At 44.3% G+C, this 23,652-nt stretch overlaps 1 protein-coding gene across 1 annotated transcript in view; it reads left to right on the forward strand.

Annotated features, from left to right (window-relative positions):
• Positions 1-5,579: 5,579 nt before the first annotated feature.
• The window catches only part of syt14a (synaptotagmin XIVa), a 371,819-nt gene continuing 353,746 nt past the window's right edge, over positions 5,580-23,652 (forward strand). The window contains exons 1-2 of the mRNA XM_070889413.1: positions 5,580-5,727; positions 21,164-21,211. Of these exons, the coding sequence (XP_070745514.1) occupies positions 5,715-5,727; positions 21,164-21,211 (61 nt within the window). The 5' untranslated portion in view covers positions 5,580-5,714. The remainder of the gene's footprint in view (positions 5,728-21,163; positions 21,212-23,652) is intronic.

The following is a 23,652-nucleotide window of genomic DNA, read 5'->3' on the forward strand; positions in this document are numbered from 1 at the left end:
CTCACGCTCTTGGCTGCAGAGAACAGTATCTATCCCCCGAACTATACTGTCCCATACCACTACCACATTTCTTTTTACTCCCCCCCATCTAAATGGCCCCCTGTACCATGTTGCTTATCCTCCCTGCAGTCCTTGCTCTCGTCCATACAGGGAGCAAGAATCTCGTACCTGTTGGACAAGAGCAAGGGCTGAGGCGCCTCCATCACTACCTCCTGGGTCCCCATACGTGCCTTAGTCGTATTCACACACTCCTATCTCTGACCACGGACTAAATTTGAATTAGTTAATCTAAGGGGTGTGACTGCCTCCTGGAACACAGCGTCCAGGTAACTCTCCCCCTCCCTGATGTGTAGCAGTGTCTGCAGCTCGGACTCCAGCTCATCAACACGGAGCTGAAGTTCCTCGAGCTGCAGACACTTGCTACAGATGTGGTCACCGTGGATCTCAATGGGGTCAACCAGCTTCCACATGCAACAGCAGTAACACTTCACCTGCCCTGCCCATCTCTAATATATTTAATTAATTAAGTTTTCACATTTTGAATGTTTAGATTTTTAATCCCAGCTCTTAATTTAAACCAATGCCCAAGAAAAAGAGAGAAATACTGATCAACCAATCACTCACCTGCTTTCCTTTGATGTCACACTTCAAATCTTTTTACTTCTTATACTCCCAGGTCAGTTGATGCTGGTTGGGCTGACTCTCGCTGCTTGGCCGATTCTCCTGCTCTCGAGGTGCTTCTTAACTAGCAGAGTAACACTGTCTCACACACACTAAAGTTGTATCTTCCCATTTCTGACACACTGAAGTTGTATCTGCCCTGTCTTTCTCTCACACACACTGAATTTGTAAATGCCCGTCTCTCTCTCTCATACACTGAAGTTGCATCTGCCTCTCTCTCACACACTGAAGTTCTATCTGCCCCTCTCATACACACTGAAGTTATATCTGCCCCTCTCTCTCTCTCTCTCACACGCACACGCACTGAAGTTGTATCTGCCCTGTCTTTCACCCACTGAAGTTGTATCTACCCTCTCTCTCTCACACACACACTGAAGTTGTATCTACACCTGACTCTCACCCTCTGAACTTGTATCTGCCCCTCTCTCGCTCACTGAAGTTGTATCTGCCCTGTATCTCTCTCTCGCTCTGAACTCGTATCTGCCCGCCTCTCAGACACTGAAATTGTATCTGCCCCGTCCCGCTCACACACACATGGAAATTGTAAATGCCCATCTCTCTCCCTCTCACACACTGAAGTTGTATCAGCCCCTGTCTCTCACACACTGAAGTTGTATCTGCCCCTGTCTCTCTCTCTCTCTCTCTCTCTCTCTCACACACAAACTTGTAAATGCCCATCTCTATCTCTTACACTGAAGTTGTATCTGCCCTGTATCTCACACACTGAAGTTGTATCTGCCCCCCTCTCTCATCCACTGAAGTTGTAACTGCCCGTCTCTCTCTCACACACACACACTGAAGTTGTATCTGCCCCAGTCTCTCTCATGCAGAAATTGTATCTGCTCAGTCTCTCATCCACTGAAGTTGTATCTGCCTCTATCGTTCACACACACACACACATTGAAGTTATCTCTCTCTCTCTCTCTCTCACACACACTCACTGAAGTTGTACCTGTCCCTGTCTTTCACCCACTGAACTTGTATCTACCCCTGTCTCTCACCCACTCAACTTGCATCTGCCCCTGTCTCTCTCTCTCTCTCTCTCTCTCTCTCTCTCATACTCTGAAGTTGTATCTGCCTGGTCTCTCTCACACTGAAGTTGTATCTACGCCTGACTCTCGCCCACGGAGTTTGTATCTGCCCCGACTCTCTCACACACACACTGAACTTGTAAATGCCTGTCTCTCTCACTCTCTCTCATATACTGAAGTTGCATCTGCCTGTCTCTCTCTCTCACCCACTGAAGTTCTATCTGCCCCTGTCTCACGCACACTGAAGATGTATCTGCCTTTGTCTCTCTCTCTCACACACTGAAGTTGTATCTGCCCTGTCTCTCTCTCTCTCTCTCTCTCTCTCTCTCTCACACACACACACACTCAAGTTGTATCTGTCTCTCTCTCACTCACACACACACACACACACACACACACTGAGTTTGTATCTGCCCCTCTCTCTCATACACACACTGAAGTTGTATCTGTCCCTCTCTCTCACTCTCACTCACACATACACACACTGAAGTTGTATCTGTCTCTCTCTCATTCTCACACACACACACACACACACTGAAGTTGTATCTGCCCCTCTCTCTCACTCTCACTCACACATACACACACTGAAGTTGTATCTGTCTCTCTCTCATTCTCACACACACACACACTGAAGTTGTATCTGCCTCTCACTCACTCACACACTGAAGTTATGTCTGCCTCTCACACACACACACTGAAGTTATGTCTGCCTCTCACTCACTCACACACACACACACTGAAGTTGTATCTGCCCCTTTCTCTCTCACACACGCATTGAAGTTGTATCTGCCCCTCTCTCTTACTCTCACACAAACACACTGAAGTTGTATCTGTCTCTCTCTCTCTCTCTCTCTCTCACACTCTCTCACACACACTGAAGTTGTATCTGTCTCTCTCATTCTCACACACACACACTGAAGTTATATCTGCCCCTCTCTCTCACTCTCACACACATACACTGAAGTTGTATCTGCCCCTTTCTCTCACATACACACTGAAGTTATATCTGCCCCTCTCTCTCACTCACACACACACACTGAAGTTGTATCTGCACCTTTCTCTCACACGCACACTGAAGTTGTATCTGCCCCTTTCTCTCACACGCACACTGAAGTTGTATCTGCCCCTCTCTCTCACTCACACTGAAGTTGTATCTGCCCCTCTCTCTCACTCTCACTCACACTGAAGTTGTATCTGCCCCTCTCTCTCACTCTCACGCACACTGAAGTTGTATCTGCCCCTCTCTCTCACTCTCTCACACACACACTGAAGTTGTATCTGCCCCTTTCTCTCACACGCACACTGAAGTTGTATCTGCCCCTTTCTCACACACACACTGAAGTTGTATCTGCCCCTCTTTCTCACTCTCACACACGCTGAAGTTGTATCTGCCCCTCTTTCTCACTCTCACACACACGGAAGTTGTATCTGCCTCTCTCTCACTCTCTCTCACACACGCTGAAGTTGTATCTGCCCCTTTCTCTCACACACACACTAAAGTTGTATCTGCCTCTCTCACACACACACGGAAGTTGTATCTGCCTCTCTCACTCTCTCACACACACACTGAAGTTGTATCTGCCTCTCTCACTCTCTCACACACTGAAGTTGTATTCGCCCCTCTCTCTCACACACACACTGAAGTTGTATCTGCCCCTTTCTCTCACATACACACTGAAGTTGTATCTGCCTCTCTCTCACTCTCTCACACACACACTGAAGTTGTATCTGCCCCTTTCTCTCACACACACACTAAAGTTGTATCTGCCTCTCTCACACACACACTGAAGTTATATCTGCCCCTCTCTCTCACTCACACACACACACTGAAGGTGTATCTGCCCCTTTCTCTCACACACACGCTGAAGTTGTATCTGCCTCTCTCACTCTCTCACACACACTGAAGTTGTATCTGCCCCTCTCTCTCACTCACACACACACACTGAAGGTGTATCTGCCCCTTTCTCTCACACACACTGAAGTTGTATCTGCCCCTCTCTCTCTCACACACACACTGAAGTTGTATCTGCCTCTCTCTCACTCTCTCACACACACTAAAGTTGTATCTGCCTCTCTCACACACACACTGAAGTTATATCTGCCCCTCTCTCTCACTCTCTCACACACACTGAAGTTGTATCTGCCCCTTTCTCTCACGCACACGCTGAAGTTGTATCTGCCTCTCTCACTCTCTCACACACACTGAAGTTGTATCTGCCCCTTTCTCTCACACACACACTGAAGTTGTATCTGCCCCTTTCTCTCACGCACACGCTGAAGTTGTATCTGCCTCTCTCTCACTCTCTCACACACACTGAAGTTGTATCTGCCCCTTTCTCTCACACACACACTGAAGTTGTATCTGCCTCTCTCTCTCTCACTCACACACACTGAAGTTGTATCTGCCCCTTTCTCTCACACACACACTGAAGTTGTATCTGCCTCTCTCTCACTCTCTCTCACACACACTGAAGTTGTATCTGCCCCTTTCTCTCACACACACACTGAAGTTGTATCTGCCTCTCTCTCACTCTCTCTCACACACACTGAAGTTGTATCTGCCCCTTTCTCTCACACACACTAAAGTTGTATCTGCATCTCTCACACACACACTGAAGTTGTATCTGCCCCTCTCTCACTCTCACACACACTGAAGTTGTATCTGCCCCTCTCACTCTCACACACACGGAAGTTGTATCTGTCCCTCTCTCTCTCTCACACACACTGAAGTTGTATCTGCCCCTTTCTCTCACACACACACTAAAGTTGTATCTGCCTCTCTCTCACACACACTGAAGTTGTATCTGCCCCTCTCTCACTCTCACACACACTGAAGTTGTATCTGCCCCTCTCACTCTCACACACACGGAAGTTGTATCTGCCCCTCTCTCTCTCTCACACACACACTGAAGTTGTATCTGCCCCTTTCTCACACACACACTAAAGTTGTATCTGCCTCTCTCTCACACACACTGAAGTTGTATCTGCCCCTCTCTCACTCTCACACACACTGAAGTTGTATCTGCCCCTCTCACTCTCACACACACGGAAGTTGTATCTGCCCCTCTCTCTCTCTCACACACACACTGAAGTTGTATCTGCCTCTCTCTCACTCTCTCTCACACACACTGAAGTTGTATCTGCCCCTTTCTCTCACACACACTAAAGTTGTATCTGCCTCTCTCACACACACACTGAAGTTGTATCTGCCCCTCTCTCACTCTCACACACACGGAAGTTGTATCTGTCCCTCTCTCTCTCTCACACACACTGAAGTTGTATCTGCCCCTTTCTCTCACACACACACTAAAGTTGTATCTGCCTCTCTCTCACACACACTGAAGTTGTATCTGCCCCTCTCTCACTCTCACACACACTGAAGTTGTATCTGCCCCTCTCACTCTCACACACACGGAAGTTGTATCTGCCCCTCTCTCTCTCTCACACACACACTGAAGTTGTATCTGCCCCTCTCACTCTCACACACACGGAAGTTGTATCTGCCCCTCTCTCTCTCTCACACACACACTGAAGTTGTATCTGCCCCTCTCACTCTCACACACACGGAAGTTGTATCTGCCCCTCTCTCACTCTCACACACACTGAAGTTGTATCTGCCCCTCTCACTCTCACACACACGGAAGTTGTATCTGCCCCTCTCTCTCTCTCACACACACACGGAAGTTGTATCTGCCCCTTTCTCACACACACAGTGAAGTTGTATCTGCCTCACTCTCTCACATACACACTGAAGTTGTGCCTGCCCCTGTATCTCTATGTCTCACACACACCGGATTTTAGGCGGCGCGCTGGTGAGCACGCGCAGGTAGGGGCGCGCACGGGGCGGGAGCGCGCCTGGCCTGGAAGGTTCCATGTGTGTGTGTCGGTGTCTCTCGGTGGCGCCGCCGGCCCCTCTCCCTCCTCCTCCTCCTCCTCCAACTGCAGCAAGCCGCTCCCCGGCCGCGGCAGTGGCAGAGTCTGGCTGGATGGATCATCAGCACCATGGCGATTGACGGTAAGTGGGCCACAAGGATCCCGCTCACTCCCTCTCTCCCTCCCTCTCCCTGCCTGGCTCCCAGGGCCCGGCTGTCAGCCGGCGACAGGGCTGCAGTGTCGGCGCCTCTGAGGAGGTGAGCGGCGGTGACGGGGGTGCCGGCGGGCCGGGCCGGGCCGGGAGACGGGGCCCGGGCCCGGGGCAGCGCCATCATGTGTAACTGATGCGGTGGCTTCAATGTCGCGGGCTGGATGTTTTGACGCTGTCCGCTCCCCGAGGTGCTGAAAGCGGCGGCCGCCTGCATCCACCCGACCGCGGCCCGCGCCTGACTTTCAGTTGCTCCGAGTCGCAGCCTCATAACCTAAAAGTTACTGCGACCGGTTTGCTCCTTTAATCGGATTCTTGTTTACAAACTGAGTGCCTGGAGCCGGTTAACGGGCGGAATGTCAGTATGCGCCGGCTTCCCGTTACCCGCGTGCCCTTTAACACCCGTGCCCTTAACCCCGAGTGCCCTTTAATACCCGTGCCCTTAACCCCGAGTGCCCTTTAATACCCGTGCCCTTTACCCCGAGTGCCTTTAATACCCGTGCCCTTTAACATCTGTGCACTTTAACACGCGTGCCCTTTACCCTGAGTGCCCTTTAATACCCGTGCCCTTTAACACACGTACCCTTTACCCCGAGTGCCCTTTAATACCCGTGCCCTTTAATATCTGTGCCCTTTAACACCCGTGCCCTTTACCCTGAGTGCCCTTTAACACCCGTGCCCTTTAACACCCATGCCCTTTACCCTGAGTGCCCTTTAATATCCGTGCCCTTTACCCCTAGTGCCCTTTACCTCGCGTGCCCTTAATACCTGTGCCCTTTAACACCCGTGCCCTTTACCGCGAGTGCCCTTTAATATCCGTGCCCTTTAATATCCGTGCCCTTTAACACCAGTGCTCTTTAATACCGTGCCCTTTACCCCGAGTGTCCTTTAATACCCGTGCCCTTTACCCCAAGTGCTCTTTAATACCCGTGCCCTTTACCCCAAGTGCTCTTTAATAACGGTGCCCTTTACCTCAAGTGCCCTTTAATACCCGTGCCCTTTAACACCCGTGCCCTTTACCCCAAGTGCCCTTTAATACCGTGCCCTTTACCCCAAGTGCCCTTTAATACCCGTGCCCTTTACCCCAAGTGCCCTTTAATACCGTGCCCTTTAATACCGTGCCCTTTAATACCATGCCCTTTAATAGCTGTGCCCTTTACCCCAATGCCCTTTAATACCCATGCCCTTTACCCCGAGTGCCCTTTAATACCCGTGCCATTTACCCCGAGTGCCCTTTAATACCTGTGCCCTTTACCCCAAGTGCCCTTTAATACCCGTGCCCTTTAGCCCAAGTGCTCTTTAATACCGTGCCCTTTAATAGCTGTGCCCTTTACCCTGCCCTTTGCCCTGCATGCCCGTTCTCTTTACGCTGCATGTCGCTGCTCTGTGTGCCCCTTTCCGTGTGTGCTCTTTACCCTGCATGCCTTTTACCTCCCATGCCCATGCCCTTTATCCGTGTGCCCCTTACCCATGTGCCCCTTACCCTGCATGCCTGTTCCCTTTGCCCCCCGTGCCTATGCCTTTTACCCCTGTGCCCATGTCCTTTACCCCATGTACCTCTGCCCTTTACTTTGTGCGCCCATGCCCTTTACCCTGCATGCCTTTTACCCTGAGTGCCCATTCCCTTTACCCGTGTGCCCCTTACCCATGTGCCCCTTACCCTGCATGCCCGTTCCCTTTACCCCCACGTGCCTATGCCTTTTACCCCTATGCCCATGTCCTTTACCCCATGTACCTTTACTTTGTGTGCCCTTTACCCTGCATGCCCTTTAACCGTAGTGCCTATGCCCTTTACCCTGCCTGCTACTGCCCTTTAACGCACATGCCCTTTACCCAGAGTGCCTGTGCTTTTTACCCCACCTGCTACTACCCTTTACCCCAAGCATCACTACACATTACCCAGATGTCAATCCTCTTTACCCTGAGTGTCACTGTCTGTTACGATTAGGGATGTGGTCATGATAATGCTCTCCACAAACACTCTCTCTCTGTGTAACAATATCATTCGTGTAAGAATAAACAGGTCATTTTCGGGTTGGCAGGCTGTAACTAATGGGTACCACAAGGATCAGTGCTTGGCCTTCAGCTATTTACAATCTATATCAATGACTTAGATGAGGGGACCGAGTGTAATGTATTCAAGTTTGCTGACAATACAAAGCTAGGTGGGAAGGTAAGCTGTGAGGAGGAAGTAAAGAGGCTACAAAGGGATATAGACAGGTTAAGTGAGTGGGCAAGAATGTAGCAGATGGAATATGCAGAGAAATGCAGTTATCCACTTTGGTAGGAAAAATAGAAAAGCAGAATATTTTTTAAAAGGTGAGTGATTTGGAAATGTTATTCAGAGGGACCTGGTTGTTCTTGTACACGAATCACTGAAAGTTAACATGCAGGTACAGCAAACAATTGGGAAAGCAAATGGAATGTTAGCCTTTATTACAGAAGGATTGGAGTACAGGAGTAACGAAGTCTTACTGCAATTATATAGGGCCTTGGTGAGATCCCACCTGGATTACTGTGTACAGTTTTGATCTCCTTACCTAAGGAAGGATATACTTGCCTTAGAGGGAGTGCAAGGGGGGTTCACTAGATTGATTCCTGGGATGAGGGGACTGTCCGATGAGGAGAGATGAGTAGAGTAGGCTTATATTCTCTAGAGTTTAGAAGAATGAGAGGTGATCTCATTGAAACATATATAAATCTTAAAGGGCTTGACATGGTAGGTGCTGGGAAGTTGTTTTCCCTGGTTGGAGAGTCTAGAACCATCACCGTCTCAGAATAAGGGGCTGGCCATTTAGGATTGAGATGAGGAGAAATGTCTTCACTCAGAGGATGATAAATCTTTGGAATTCTCTACCCCAGAGTGCTGTGGATGCTCAGTTGTTGAGTATATTCAAGACAGAGATCGATAGATTTTTGGATACTTAGGGAATTAAGGGAAATGGAGATAGAGCGGGAAAGTGGAGTTGAGGTGGAAGATCAGCCATGATCTTATTGAATGGCGGAGTAGGTTTGAAAGGCTGAATGGCCTAATCCTGCTCATTTTTTATGTTCTTGTATTATATTGCACACTTTGTCACCATTATATTATATACTCTGTTACCTTTTGTTATACTGTTATTTTTTGATACATACTGTCATTATCCACAATGTTTTATATCTTGCACTAATGGCACTGAAATAAACATTATCATGTATGGACGCTGCCACATTATCTGTTTCACTACTGTTTTAGAGCCGTAATCTCTCTTGGATGATGAGGTTATTGAAGTAGACTGTAGTTATGGTGCTGAATAAACAGCCTCAGCCAGTATAATCAATAACTCTTTTAATATTTTCATGATGACCTTTGTCTTCATATTTACAAAAACCTAGCATATTTAATGGCATCTTACTGTGAGGAATAATTGCACACTATCATCAATTTCAGTTGTTGTTAGTACTGGCAAAAACAACTCCAGTTAGAATGTTTAAAAAAAATTGTTCTTCAGATAAAAATTCTTTTTGTGTTGCTTATCTGAGAAACCTCTGTACTTCTTAGAATCTACAATTTTTTCTAATAAAATTGGGTTTCTTCTATCAGGGTTGACAGGTCACTGAGTTTTTCAAGTCTATATTTGAATTGTTAATTTGCAATAGAAAGACTGTTACTATTTTAAGTTTCTGAAAGAAAAAGCAAGAACGTGGAGTAAATGAATAAATAGAATTTACTTGATGACGAATTAATAGAGCTCCCCAGAGATCATGACGTCATCCGGTGTGCAGCGCCCCAGATGCAAATTTCGGTTCCGCCCCCTGCAGCATCGTCAGGCGTCAACACCGGCAGCTTCAGTATGCGTTGTATGGTAGGCCGGCTGCTTGGGGATCGGTTTTTAAAGGGATTGCTGGTGAGGTAGGGGACATTTTTTTATTGAGCCCTCATGTCATTTTTTTTTTACATTTTCTTTGGCCGCGATTTATCAGCCCTGCACTCTGTTAGAGTCCTCGGGGATGATAGTCGCGGATCACAGGTGCCGTCGGCGATCAGATGATTCGATTTATTGCATAGCCTGCAGCAATGGCCCTTCCCTTTAAGGGAGGGAAGGAGCCTCCGATCCTGGACATTGTGCAGCGCTCTGCCGCTACCGCCCCTCTTGACTGGTTTAGTGCTCCAAGGGAAGTGGTAGCACTTGATTTAGCGCTCCACTTCCCTCCTGAAGCGCTAACTCGGAAGTTTGTACTCCCGCAAAAAGTTCTTGTCCCCAAACGGGGCGCTACGTAATTTCTAGCCCATAATAATATATCTGTGCCAAGTTAGCTGATTTCAGCTGGAATGGGTGGGGTGGGGAGGCGGGGGTGGTGTTCGCAGAGTTGCGGAGATGGTGGTGCTGAGGCACTGCAGTTAGCCTCAGAACCCTGCAATAGGGAGATAACAAGATTGTCCAGGTTTCCCCTTTGATTGCTATAAATTGAACCCTGCTGGAAGTGGATGTGAGGTCAACAAGGGACCAAGCTCAGCTATGATGTCTACCACAGTCAAATAACATAGCACCAGGTACTTAATACTCATATACAATTGATGACCACTTGCACAAATTACTTGAGCACTATCATTATTTGTGAAACCATATCCGAGCAAGGATTCAACACCTTCTGAAGAGATAAGGAGGGGAGGGGAGAAATTAGTGAGTAAAAAAGGAACATATCACATGGATGATAGTGAGTATGAATTTATGTCCTGTCATTCAATGATATAATGTTGCAACTATTAAAAATAGCCTGACTCATGTTGTGTCCACGCCGTCCAACAACTGCAAACTGGAACAGAAAAGAGTTATGTTACAATGTGGGTCGAAGAAGGGAATTTTGTTAAATAATCCGTAATAAAACTTTTATCTGCTAACATCAATTTATTTTGTCACAGTAAAGTCTTCCCACATTATGAGAATGTTGATGTGTAATTATTTAATTGAGACAAGATTTTATAGAGATTTTAACATAGGTGCCTGCTCTGGTAATGTTTTCTGACTTTTAACGATCTGGAGAAAGGGAACATGAAAACTGTTTTTCACAGCCTCGTTTTAAAGCTGCTGCTTTATTCTGGGACATGTAAGACGATTTCTCTCTATGTGCAAGTGTTTATGTGTGAGTGGAAATGAATAGTGACAGGAACAGCATGTGCAACATATAGTGTAAACTGAAAATGCAATTAATCTAAAATACAGAATATTACATTATTAAGATGTAATTGTCTCACTGTATTTAGCAGTTTCGAGAGAAAAAAGTAGAATAAAATAAATAATTTCCTCAGATTCTCCATGCATGTAACCCTGATAAAATCTCCAACAGAAGTTACATGGTTTTGCATGCCAGTAAAATAATATCAGTAAGAAAAGAAAATGCTCAAACACAAAAAAAGTGGATAGCTTTAATTTTTGTTGGTAGTACCATTAAAAACTCAATTATTAACAAGTAAATATTGTTAAAATATTTGTATTTCTAGAAGATGTCAGTCTTCACAGCATCAATAGCATTGTTTGCGGGTCTAAAAATTCTGTATGTCATGATTTTCTTCAAAATCAATTGTTCTAATTTGCCTACATTATTACAAAGATTAAATATAATAAAGTATACAGTTTTAACACAGAAAAGTAAAGATTAAATAGTTATGGTAATTAAGCAGATTTAACTAAATTACTTAAATAAAAACAGAAAATGCTGTCAGTTCTGACAAATGTTTATCGACCGGTTAACTCTGTTTCTCTGCCTGATCTGCTGAGTATTTCCAGCATTTTCTGTTTTTATTTCAGATTTCCAGGATCTGTAGTATTTTGCTTTTGTAAGAAAATTACTTCTTGTACAGTGATGATTAGATAAATATTGTTTATTTTAAATCCACATTTGTAAGCCAAATAGGGTTAGTCATAGACCAAAGGCTATTAGTTCAACCTGAATGATAACTTGCCAGTAAACAAGCTCCAATTTGTAATTACCTTGGAGCTAATGTTCATTTTAAATTATTTTTCTTAAGGTTTTTTTTAAAGGAAGAAATATTACCAAGTATTTCTCTGTCAGTTTACAATGTTAGCTGTCCAGCTCAAAATAACCATAGCAGAAAAAAATTAAGTAGGGAAAAACTACATTTTACTACCATAAAATGTTTAACAACAACTTCCGAAGTATTCTATTACATGATAGCTAAGGATGATCACTCCCATCATCTAAGGAAACCCTTGGGACAGAATCAAAATGATGAGTACTTCAATGAGAGCTTAGAACTGAGGAACCTGAGGTATAATTCCAGTTTCAGCTGAAACTTGGAGCATGAGTTTGCCATTGGCATGACTTAGGGTGGGAATTTTGGGAATAATTGCTTCATATGTTGGTGGATTGACTAAAGTAAGTGAGATTGTGTGAATGTGCACATTATCAATTAAAAAGACTAGCATGGATTACTAAGGAAATTAGAAAACTATAGGACAAGTGCCAGTTGTCACCTTACATTTTTCTCTTGCTCTTTTTTTTTGTGCTTTTGCAACCCCTGACTCTCCTCCAATGATTTTATGATTTTTCGTTAGCTCATTCACATAGGCTGCAGTTATACTGCGGGTACAGTTACTGATTGAAGTTATATGCTTGATGTTTTTCTGTCTGGATCGCAGTAAGGAATTCTGTACATTTTTATTGTTAGAAGCATACCATTAAAAACATTCCATAGGAAATTTGAGAATAGTTTTCCCTCTAATTTTCCCTCCTCCCAAAGGAAGATGAAAGACCTTATCTCAACACCTCCCCACAGCTGCTGAGCTGAGGTCAAGACTCATCAGTGCGTGAGTGAATCTATGACCCACTACTCCATGTGCAGGTGTCAAATTGGGATCAGACACCCGAGTTATACTGTAACTTTCGAGCTAATTGGCATTCGTTACTGCTTTACATCAATGCAAAAGTTTCTGTATAATTGCATTCATAGATGCTATTGTGGTCTTTCTACTCTCATCTTCTCAATCACAGACAAGACCACTTCCAACCAATCCTCACCACCCACAGCCCTTACCCTCTTCCAATCTCACTTCCTTCTGCGTCCACAGCTGGAAAAAAATCTCCAATTCATTTATAATTGCACTTTCAAACTCCAAACTGTCTAGGCTGTGGCCCTTCATTCACTACACTACTTCTGCAATTGTTGATCTGCTCAACCACTCCTTTACCATCATCTATATTGCCCATGTCTCCAATAAAACTCTTACTTTTTCTCAGCCTGGTTGTTCCCCCTCATATGGCCCTCATCTTTGCTCCCTCAAGTTCAAAGGGCACAGAAGTGAGTGTATCTGGTGGGCAATTGGTTTAGCCATCCATCGTTCGATCTGAATGGACCACATCAAGCATTGGTCTTGTTCTCTTCTGCCAAAAGCACTCACTACTTCAGGATCATTCTGAAAAGCAAAGAAAAACACTTAAAAAAAATCCACAACCAACTGTCTCCTTAAATGCCTCTCACCTGCCTCCTCACTTTCAACAAGAAGTGAATGGAGCTCATGAACTTCTGTTCAGCTGCCTCTTCTGTGACCCTCCTTCCCTTTTCCCATCACCCTAGCTCTGAACTTGCGTCTTTCTCTTGTTTATCTTATCCATGGGACACAACTCCTGCTCTCTTGATTCTATTTCCTTCCTGGTTCCTATGATAGCTGACATTGTAAACTGTTCCCTCTTCTCAGGTATTTTCTTCCTCCCATTTAATACTGCCATCATCACCCTCATTCTAAAAATATTCCACTTGACCCATCAGTCTTTGTAAACTACTGCCCCACCTCTTACCTCTTTCCTCTCCAAAGTCCTTGAACGTGTTGTCGCCTCCCAAATCTATGCCGATCTTTCCCATAACTCTCATATCAGGTTTGCTCCCCATCACAGCACTAAAATGACTCTTACAAAAGTCGCAAATTACATTCTCTGTGATTGTGATCCTTCTTCATACTTCCTGACCTTCCTTCAGCCTTTGTCATGGTCAACAAATCATCCATTTCCAATGTCTGTCCTCCATTGTCTAGTGGGACTGCCCTGGCTTGGTTTCACTCTTACCTATCTAACCATAGCTAGAGTATCTCCGGCAATGGCTTTTCTTCCCGCCCCGCACTGTTACCTCTAGAGTCACCTAAGGATCTATCCTTGGCTCCTGCTTTTCCTCATCTACATATTGCCTTTGGGTGACTTTTTGCACAGATATGGGGTATGGTTCCACATGTACACTGATGACACCCAGCTCTATCTTTTTACCACCTCTCTCGACTTCACTGATTTTATGTCATCAATAATAGAAACAGAAATGCTGGAAAATCTCAGCAGGCCAGGCAGCATCTATGGAGAGAGAAAGAGAGTTAACGTTTCAGGTCGATGACCTTTTGGCAGAACTGGAAAAAGTTAGAGATATAATAGATTTTAAGCAAGTGCAGAGGCAGGGAAAGGGGGAGGGGAGGAAATAACAAAAGGGAAAGTCTGGTAGGATGAAAGGCAGGAGTGATTAAATGACAAAAGGATGGTTGTACAAAGCAAAAGGAGATGGTAATGAGACAGGTAAAGAAACAAAAGATTAGTCTAGAAGAGGTGTTATTGGGAATGGGAGAATCATCAACAGCTGCCACGTGACTTCAGCCATCTGGGCTCTAAGCTCCTGAATTACAAAACAAAGACCTCACTGGGAGGATTTTAGAATTCAGCAAAGGAGGACCAAGAAATTGATAAAGAAAGGGAAAATAGAATATGAGAGTAAACTAGCAAGAGAAAAAAAGTATGCATTTATATTGCACCTTTCACGACCACTGGACATCTCAAAGTGCTTTACAGTCAATGAAGTACTTTTGAAATGTACTCACTGTTGTAAAGTGGTAAACGCGGCAGCCAACTTGCACACAGCAAACTCATACAAACAGCAATGTGATAATGACCAGATAATCTGTTTTTGTTATGTTGATTGAGGGATAAATATTGATCAATACTGGAAATATTGGCCAAATATATTTCCACTTCAATCTTCCTTGCTGCCATGCTCCACCTCACAGTCGACAAGCTCCCCGCTGGAGTGGAACTAAACTACAGAACCAGTGGGAACCTGTTCAACCTTCACTGTCTCCAGGCCAGATCCAAGATCACCCCAACCTCTGCCGCCGAGCTACAGTACATGGACGATGCCTGCGTCTGTGCACATACAGAGGTTGAACTCCAGGACATATTTACTGAGGCGTACGAAAGCACGGGCCTTACGCTAAACATCAATAAGACAAAGGTCCTCCACAAGCCTGTCCTCGCTGCACAGCACTGCCCCCCAGATCCATGGCGTGGCCCTGGACAATGTGGACCACTTCCTTTATCTCGGGAGCCTCCTATCAACAAGAGCAGGCGTTGACGACGAGATTGAACACCGCCTCCAGTGCAGCCTTCGGCTGCCTGAGGAAAAGAGTGTTTGAAGACCAGGCCCTCAAAGCTGCCACCAAGCTCATGGTCTGCAGGGCTGTAGTAATACCTGCCCTCCTGTATGGCTCAGAAACATAGACCAAGTCGCTGGAGAAATACCACCAATGATGTCTCCGCAAGATCCTATAAATCTCATGGGAGGACAGACACACCAATGTTAGTATCCTCGTCCAGGCCAACATCCCCAGCATTGAAGCACTGTCCACACTTCATCAGCTCCGCTGGCTAGGCCACATAGTTCGCATGCCAGACACGAGACTCCCAAAGCAAGCGCTCTACTCGGAACTCCTTCACAGCAAACAAGCCAAAGGAGGGCAGCGGAAATGTTACAAGGACATCCTCAAAGCCTCCCTGATAAAGTGCAACATCCCCACTGACACCTGAGAGTCCCTGGCCAAAGACCAGTGGATGAAGTGCATCCGGGAGGGCGCTGAGCACCTTGAGTCTCGTTGGCGAGAGCATGCAGAAATCAAGCGCAGGCAGTGAAAAGAGCGTGCGGTAGACCAGTCCCACCCACCCCTTCCCTCAACGACTATTTGTCCCACCTGTGACAGAGACTGTGGTTCTCGTATTGGACTGTAAAGCCATCTAAGAACTCATGCTAAGATTGGAAGCAAGTCTTCCTCGACTGCTTATGATGATGAAATATTGGCCAGGACACCGGGGATAACTACCCTGCTCTTCTTCAGAATAGTGCCATGGGCTCTTTTACATCCACCTGAGAGGACAGATGGGGTCTCGGTTTAGTGTCTCATCCGAAAGATGGCACCTCTGACAGCACAGCACTCTCTCAGCACTGCACTGGAGTGTCAGTCTAGTTTTATGTGCTCAGTTTCCTGGAGTGGAACTTGAACCCACAACCTTCTGACTTAGAGGCGAGTGTGCTACACTGAGCCACAGCTGACACTGTATAAAAACAGACTGTTAAAGCCTTTATAGGTATATAAAAAGGAAAAGATTAGCGAAAATAAATGTGGGTCCCTTACAGATGAGACAGGAGAAATTATAATGGGGAATAAGGAAATGGCAGGGAAATTAAACAATTACTTTGCGTCTGTCTTCACAGAAGAAGACACAAAAAACCTCCCGGAAATAGTGGAGAACCAAGGGTCTAGCGAGAATGAGGAACTGAAAGAAATTAGTATTGGTAAAAAAATAGTACTGGCGAAATTAATGGGACTGAAAGCTGATAAATCCCCTAGACCTGATGGCCTACATCCTGGGGTATTGAAATAGATGGCTATAGAGATAGTGAATGCATTAGTTGTCAATTTCCAACATTCCATAGATTCTAGAAAAGTTTCCACGGATTGGAAGGTAGTAAATGTAACCCTACTATTTAAGAAAGGAGGGCGAGAGAAAATGGGGAACTACAGACCAATTAGCGTGACATCAGTAGTAGGGAAAATGCTAGAATCTATTATTAAGGACGTGGAAACAGGTCACTTAGAAAATAATAATAGTATTGGGCAGAGTCAACATGGAGTTATGAAAGGGAAATCATGTTTGACAACTCTTAGAGTTTTTTGAGGTTGTAACTAGCAGAATAGATAAGGGGGAGCTAGTGGATGTGGTGCATTTGGATTTTCAGAAGACATTTGATAAAGTGCCACACAAGAGGTTATTAAACACAATTAGAGCTCATGAGATTGGGGGTAATATACTAGCCTGGATTGAGGATTGCTTAACGGATAGAAAACAGAGAGTAGGAATATGCGGGTCATTTTCAGGTTGGCAGACTGTAACTAGTGGGGTATTGCAAGGATCAGCGCTTGGGCCTCAGCTATTCACAATCTATATTGATGATTTGGATGAGGGTACCAAATGTAATATATCCACTTTTGCTGGTGATACAAAGCTAGGTAGGAATGTAAGTTATGAGGAGCGTGCAAAGAGACTTCAAGGGGATATAGACAGGCTAAGTGAGTGGGCAAGAACATGGCAAATGGAATATGATGTAGAGAAGTGTGAAGTTTGGCAGGTAAAATAGAAATAGTATTTTCTAAATGGTGAGAGATTGGAAAATGTTGGTGTTCAGAGGGACCTGGGTGTCCTTGTACATGAATCACGGAAAGTTAACATGCCGGTACACCAAGCAATTAAGAAAGCAAATGGTATATTAGCCTATGAGGAGAGATTGACTAGACTAGGCCTATAGATTTTAGAAGAATGAGAGGTGACACCATTGAAACATACACAATTCTTACAGGGTTTGACAGGGTAGATGTAGGGAGGATGTTTCCCCTGGCTGGGGAGTCTAGAACTAGGCGTCACAGTCGCAGAATAAGGGTTTGGCCATTTAGGACTAAGGTGAGGAGAAATTTCTTCACTCAGAGGGTGGTGAATCTTTGGAATTTTCTACCCCAGAGGGCTGTGGATACTCAGTCGTCGAGTATATTCAAGGCAGAGATCGATAGATTTTTGAATATTAAGGGAATCAAGAGATATGGGCATAGTGCAGGAAAGTGGAGTTGAGGTAGAAGATCAGCCATAAGCTTATTGAATGGCGGAGCAGGCTCGAGGGGCCAAATGGCCTACTCCTGCTCATAATTCTTATGCTCTTATGTTCTGCCTCTCCCCCTCCCTCTCCTCCTTTGACCCATTTCTTTGAGCAACGTTTTAGTCTCCCCTCCTAATATCTCCCTTTTTGGCTTGGTGTCAATTTTTGTTTGATTACCCTTTTGTTTTTTCTACGTAAAAGGTGCTATATAAATACAAGCTGTTGTTGTGATGTCGCAGCATCAACCTCTAAAGCTGCCATCATTACTAGTCCCATTTTAATAAATGTTAAACTCTACTCTTTTTTGTGAACTAATTTAGGAATGACCAAGAAAAATAAAAGCTCATGCCTGCATTTCATTTTGCAAATATGCCAGATTATCTTAGTACTGTTTTTATTAGTTAAAACTATTCATTTACAAAAGTAAGTGGCACCAGTGAGTTAATTTTGTCCTGGTTGGTGTCAAGCTTCTTGACTGTTGCCGCTGCATCTAATCAAGTTAGTGGAGAATATTCCATCACATATAGGCCACTGACTAGTGGGGAAAATATGGAGGAGCAAATTTGCAGAGAAATTACAGGGACATGCAAGAACTATATAGTAGTGATAATGGGGGACTTCAACTATCCTAATATAGACTGGGATAATAATAGTGTAAAGGCATAGAGGGAGAAGAATTTCTTAGTGTGTTCAGGAGAAGTTTCTTGATCAGTATGTTTCCAGTCCAACAAGGAAGGAGGCATTGCTGGATCTTGTTCTGGGGAATGAGGTAGGTCAAGTCAGCAAGTGAACGTTTAGGGAACAGTGATCTTGGAATCATAAGATTTAGATTAGCTATGCAAAAGGACAGGGAACAATCTAGTAAAAAATACTTAATTGGAGGAAGGCAAATTTCATGAGAATGGATCTGGCCCGGGTAAATTGGAATCAACGATTGGTAGGCAAAACTGTAGTGGAACAATGGGCTGCCTTTTAAAGAGGAAATAGTTCGGGTACAGCCAAGGCACATTCCCACTAGGGGGAAAGGTAGGGCAACTAAATGACAAAAGAGTGCATATGACAAATGTCAAGTCGAGAACACATCTGAGAATCAGGCTAAATATAGATATTTAGGAGAAGTGAAAAGTAAAATAAGAAGGGCAAAGAGAGGATATGAGAATAGAATGGCAGCTAACATAAAAAGTAATCCAAAAGTCTTCTATAGGCATATAAATAGTAAACGGGTAATAAGAGGAGGGTTGGGGCCGATTCGGGATCAAAAAGGAGACCTAGGCAGAGGGTATGGCTGAGGTACTAAATGAGTACTTTGCATCTGTCTTCACCAAGTAAAGGAGGAGGTAGAGGAAATACTGGCTGTGATAAGAATTGATAAAGATGAGGTACAAGAAAGCCTGGCTCTACTTAAAGTAGGTAAGTCACCAGGACCGGATGGGATGCATCCTAGGATGCTGAGGGAAGTGAAGGAAGAAATCGTGGTGATACTAGCCATAATCTTCCAATCCTCCTTAGAAATGGGGGTGGTGCCAGAGGACTGGAGAATTGCAAATGTCCCATCCTCATTCAAAAAGTGTGTAAAGATAAACCCAGCAACTATAGGCTGGTCAGGTTAACCTTGGCAGTGGGGAAGCTTTTAGAAAGAACAATCAGGGATAAGATTGGACAAGTGTGGATTAATTAAGGGCAGATTTATTAAAGGCAAACCATGTTTAACCAACTTGATCAAGTTTTTTGATGAGGTAACAGAGAGGGTTGATGAGGGCAATGCGGTTGACGTGGTGTACATAGATTTCTAAAAGACATTCGACAAAGGGCCATATAATGCCAGCAAAGTTGAAGCCCATGGAATAAAAGGGACAGTGGCAGTATGGATACAAAATTGGCTAAGTGACAGGAAACAGAGTAGTGGTGAATGGACTGAAGGAAGGTACATAGTGGAGTTCCCCAGGGGTCGGTACTTGGACCACTGCTTTTTTTGATATATATTAATGACTTGGGTGTGGGTGTACAGGGTACAATTTCAAAACTTGGAAATATAGTGAACAATGAGAAGGATAGTGATGGAGTTCAAGAGGACAGAGACAGGCTGGTGGAATGGGCGGACACATGGCAGATGAAATTTAACACAGAAAAGTGTGAAGTGATACATTTTGGTAGAAAGAATAAGGAGAGGAATATAAACTAAAGGGTACAAACCTAAAGAAGTGGATGCATGAACAGAGAGACCTGGGGGTACATGTGCACAAATCGTTAAAGGTGGCAGGGCAGGTTGAGAAAGCAGTTAAAAAAGCATATGGGATCCTGGGCTTCATGAGTAGAGGTATCGAGTAGAAAAGCATGGAAATTAGGATAAACCTGTATAAAACATTGGTTCGGCCTCAACTGCAGTATTGTGTCCAATTCTAGGTACCGCATTTTAGGAAGGATGTGAAGGCCTTAGAGAGGGTGCAGAAAAGATTTACGAGAATGATTCCAGGAATGATGGACTTCAGTTATGTGGATAGACTGGAGAAGCTGGGGTTGTTCTCTTTAGAGCAGAGAAGATTGAGTTGAGATTTGATAGAGGTGTTCAAAATTATGAGGGATCTGGACAGAGTAGATAGAGAGAAACTGTTCCCATTGGCAGACGGGTTAAGAACCAGAGGGCACAGATTTAAGGTGATTGGCAAAAGAACCAAAGGCAACATAAGAAAAAAACCTTTTTATACAGCGAGTGGTTACACAGCGAGTGGTTAGGATCTGGAATGCACTGCCTGAAAGGGCGGTGGAGGCAAACTTAATCAGAGCTTTCAAAAGGGAGTTGGATAAGCACCTGAAAGAAAAAAAATTGCTGGGCTACGGGGAAAGGACGGGGTAGTGGGACTGGCTGAGGCGTTCTTGCAGAGAGCTGGCAGAGGCTTGACTGGCCAAATGGCTTTCTTCTGTGCTGTCCCCATTCTATGATTCATTCCTGACGTGAGTTACTTACTGTAGAACATGGCATTTGTGCGACTGGTTCACTTGAGTTTCGAGTTAGTAGTGAGTTAGTGGCCCAGGATGTTGAAGGTCTTCGCAATGGTAATGCCATTGACCGTCGGGGGAGGTGTTTAGTCACTCTCGTATTGGAGATAGTCATTACCTACAAGTTGTGTGGCATGAATGTTACTTGCCACTTATCAACCTGGATTTTGTCCAGTATTTACTGAGGCTATCGGCATCAGATGGGAGTCCTATTACTATCCAATGAAATTTAGGGGTTCACTTGGGTTGAGCATGTGCTGTGCATGTGAAAGGTGCTGCAAAAACACAACTGATTTCTATTCTTTCTTTGTTCCTTTATCCCTTCATTTCATTTGAAGGAAATGTATTGAAACCCAGCACCACTCTTTATAGTTAGCATTTAAATAAAAACATTTAACTAATGATAAATGTATCTTTCCACAGGTGGAGAACGTACTTGTGGAGTTCATGAACTTATATGTATCCGCAAAGGTAAGAAAACTGTGACAAAGATAAAAATGTTATAAATCTGTATGGAGGGAAAGGAGAGTTTATTGAAAAATAAATCATTATTAATTAACTTGGTGTTGCATGTGATTGATTGCTGATTTTGCTACCAATTTTGGTTAGTATTTTTTTTAACCAACCACAGGGAAAATTCTTTTGTGTACTAAAGGATAATAAAATCATAAACCTGATCTCTATAAACGGGATAACAATTTTATTATACAGAGGAAATTTCTGTCCATGATTTTAATTTGATTATTTAATTTTTACTAGTCGATCTTCCATGGTGTTGTACATGGTAAGCCAGATAAAGTGATCATTCTTTTACTTGTCTCTGATGTCTTTGCGTTGCTGTTTCTCTCTGTCTCTCCCTTTCTGCTTCTGTCTTTTTTTTCTTTTCTGCTATCTCTCTCCCCTTAATTCTTTTTGGTTCTCCTGGAGTAATTTTGACTTTAGACAAAAGTGTAAAACATGCAATATCGGCCCGGCCGTCCATTATACACCTCCCATGATTTTTGTTACAATTGACTTCAATGGAAATTGTATCTCAAGTATATGAAATTAGCATTGACTTTATCGGTACAGATGGAGATAATTAGTTGGCTTCAAAATTCAGTTGGTGTTTATTTTTAAATTGAAGTAACATTAAATAAAATAAGAACTCTTTGTCTATGAGTCTGCCCAGTTCTGCCCCAGTCTCTCTCACCCCAACTTCAGTCTCTCTGTTTCTGTTTTTATTAAAACATTCAATTAAAATTTTACCTCAGTTAAGCTTTGAAATTGTACTCTTGTTTTTCAAAATTATTTGAAGAAAAACTACTGAGCAAAAAATGCTAGAAGTTTAAGAAAAATATTCAATAATCAAACAGTCCTGATGTATTCCGTGCAGTCAGAAGGGAAATGAAGAGAATTTTTTTTACGCAGTGAATTGTTATGAACTGGAATGCACTGCCTGAAAGGGTGGCGGAAGCAGATTCAATAGCAACTTCAAAAGGAAATTGAATATCTACTTGGAAAGGAAAAAATTGGTGGGCTATGGGGTACAACTAGGGCAGTGTGATTAATTTATTTCCCTTTCAAAGAGCCGGCACTGACATGATGGTCTAAATGATCTCCTTCTGTGCTGTATCATTTTATGAAAGTGAAAAATCATTAACATTAGCAAGCAAAGAACATATAGTCATTGCATCAGCTCCTTGTCTTGTGTTGGAACCAATACATTACTCGTTAAACTGACCATGCACATTAGTGCTGCAGCTTCCTTTAATAGTTGGTAAATCATCAGACAGATAATTGTGGACCACTGGACTTGGTATGTAAGTGCTCGTGGGGCCGAAATTGCCCCTTTTTTTGAGAGCAGTTACCACCTCAAACTCTCTGACGATTGGATCATTGCCCTCTTGATTTTTTGAGGCGCAGATCCTGACCGCTCCCCTCCTGTGTGAACGGTGGTAATGATATCATAAGAGTGCGCACTGCCTGATCCCCGCCCAGAACCCACATTGCCCTCAAAGAATCATTCCACCGCTTATTGATGCCCCGACAGCTGGGCGGCGTGTCCGCCCTTAAAGGCGAGGGCACACCGCCGCAGCTGCTATTTTATTTTAATTGTCGGCTGACTCTATGATCGGCCCGACAATGGTGGTCACAGGTTCGACCAGGCTGCCACAGGCAGTCCGGCACACCCTCTTGGATGTCGGTCTGCTGGCCCAGCCGAAGTCCTTCCTGGTGGCCCAATGGGTGCCAAGTAGGCACGTAGGGGAGAGACGTAGCTAAGCGTCAGCACGACACGGACGTGCGCATTACGCTGACGTCATCAGCGTCGCGCTGACATGCTCAGCGCGGCGCTGATGACATCGCCCACCTTCCGTCCCGCTCCCGATTCGCTTCCATCCCTCTGTCGCCCCAAATACAGCCCCAAGACAAGGGAAATTTCACAAGAAAAGGGACATTTTCCCTTTATTCCCCGCCCCATTGATTGGGGTGGTAATTCACCAAACAATTTTAATTATTCATGGTCTTGTGCTATTGCCAGAGGATTTCATTTACCATGTACCCAGTGTGCACACGTCACATTGAATAATGTTGATTCGTATGAACATACGAAAAAGATGGATAGAAAAAGACCTACTGGTACATCGAGCCTGTTTCATTTAGACATGTTGTAATTTAAACAATACAATCTCCACCCACCAGCACCCATGTAATCTCCTGGGAGAGGCAAAATACAAGATTTAAAACAAAAACAACATAGGCCAATTCACGGAAGAAAGAATTCTAGGAAGTTCCTCTCCTATTCCGAAGCCAATCTAAAATCAATTCCAAGAATCTCATTATCCCACATCCTATCTACATTTTATACTCGGTGGTATCAGCTTCCTTCAATGAACCTGTCCAGCTTCCTCTTGAACGTTTGCACCGCAAAA

The sequence above is a fragment of the Pristiophorus japonicus genome, chromosome 9 (assembly GCF_044704955.1).
Source record: "Pristiophorus japonicus isolate sPriJap1 chromosome 9, sPriJap1.hap1, whole genome shotgun sequence".
Lineage (NCBI taxonomy): Eukaryota > Metazoa > Chordata > Chondrichthyes > Pristiophoridae > Pristiophorus > Pristiophorus japonicus.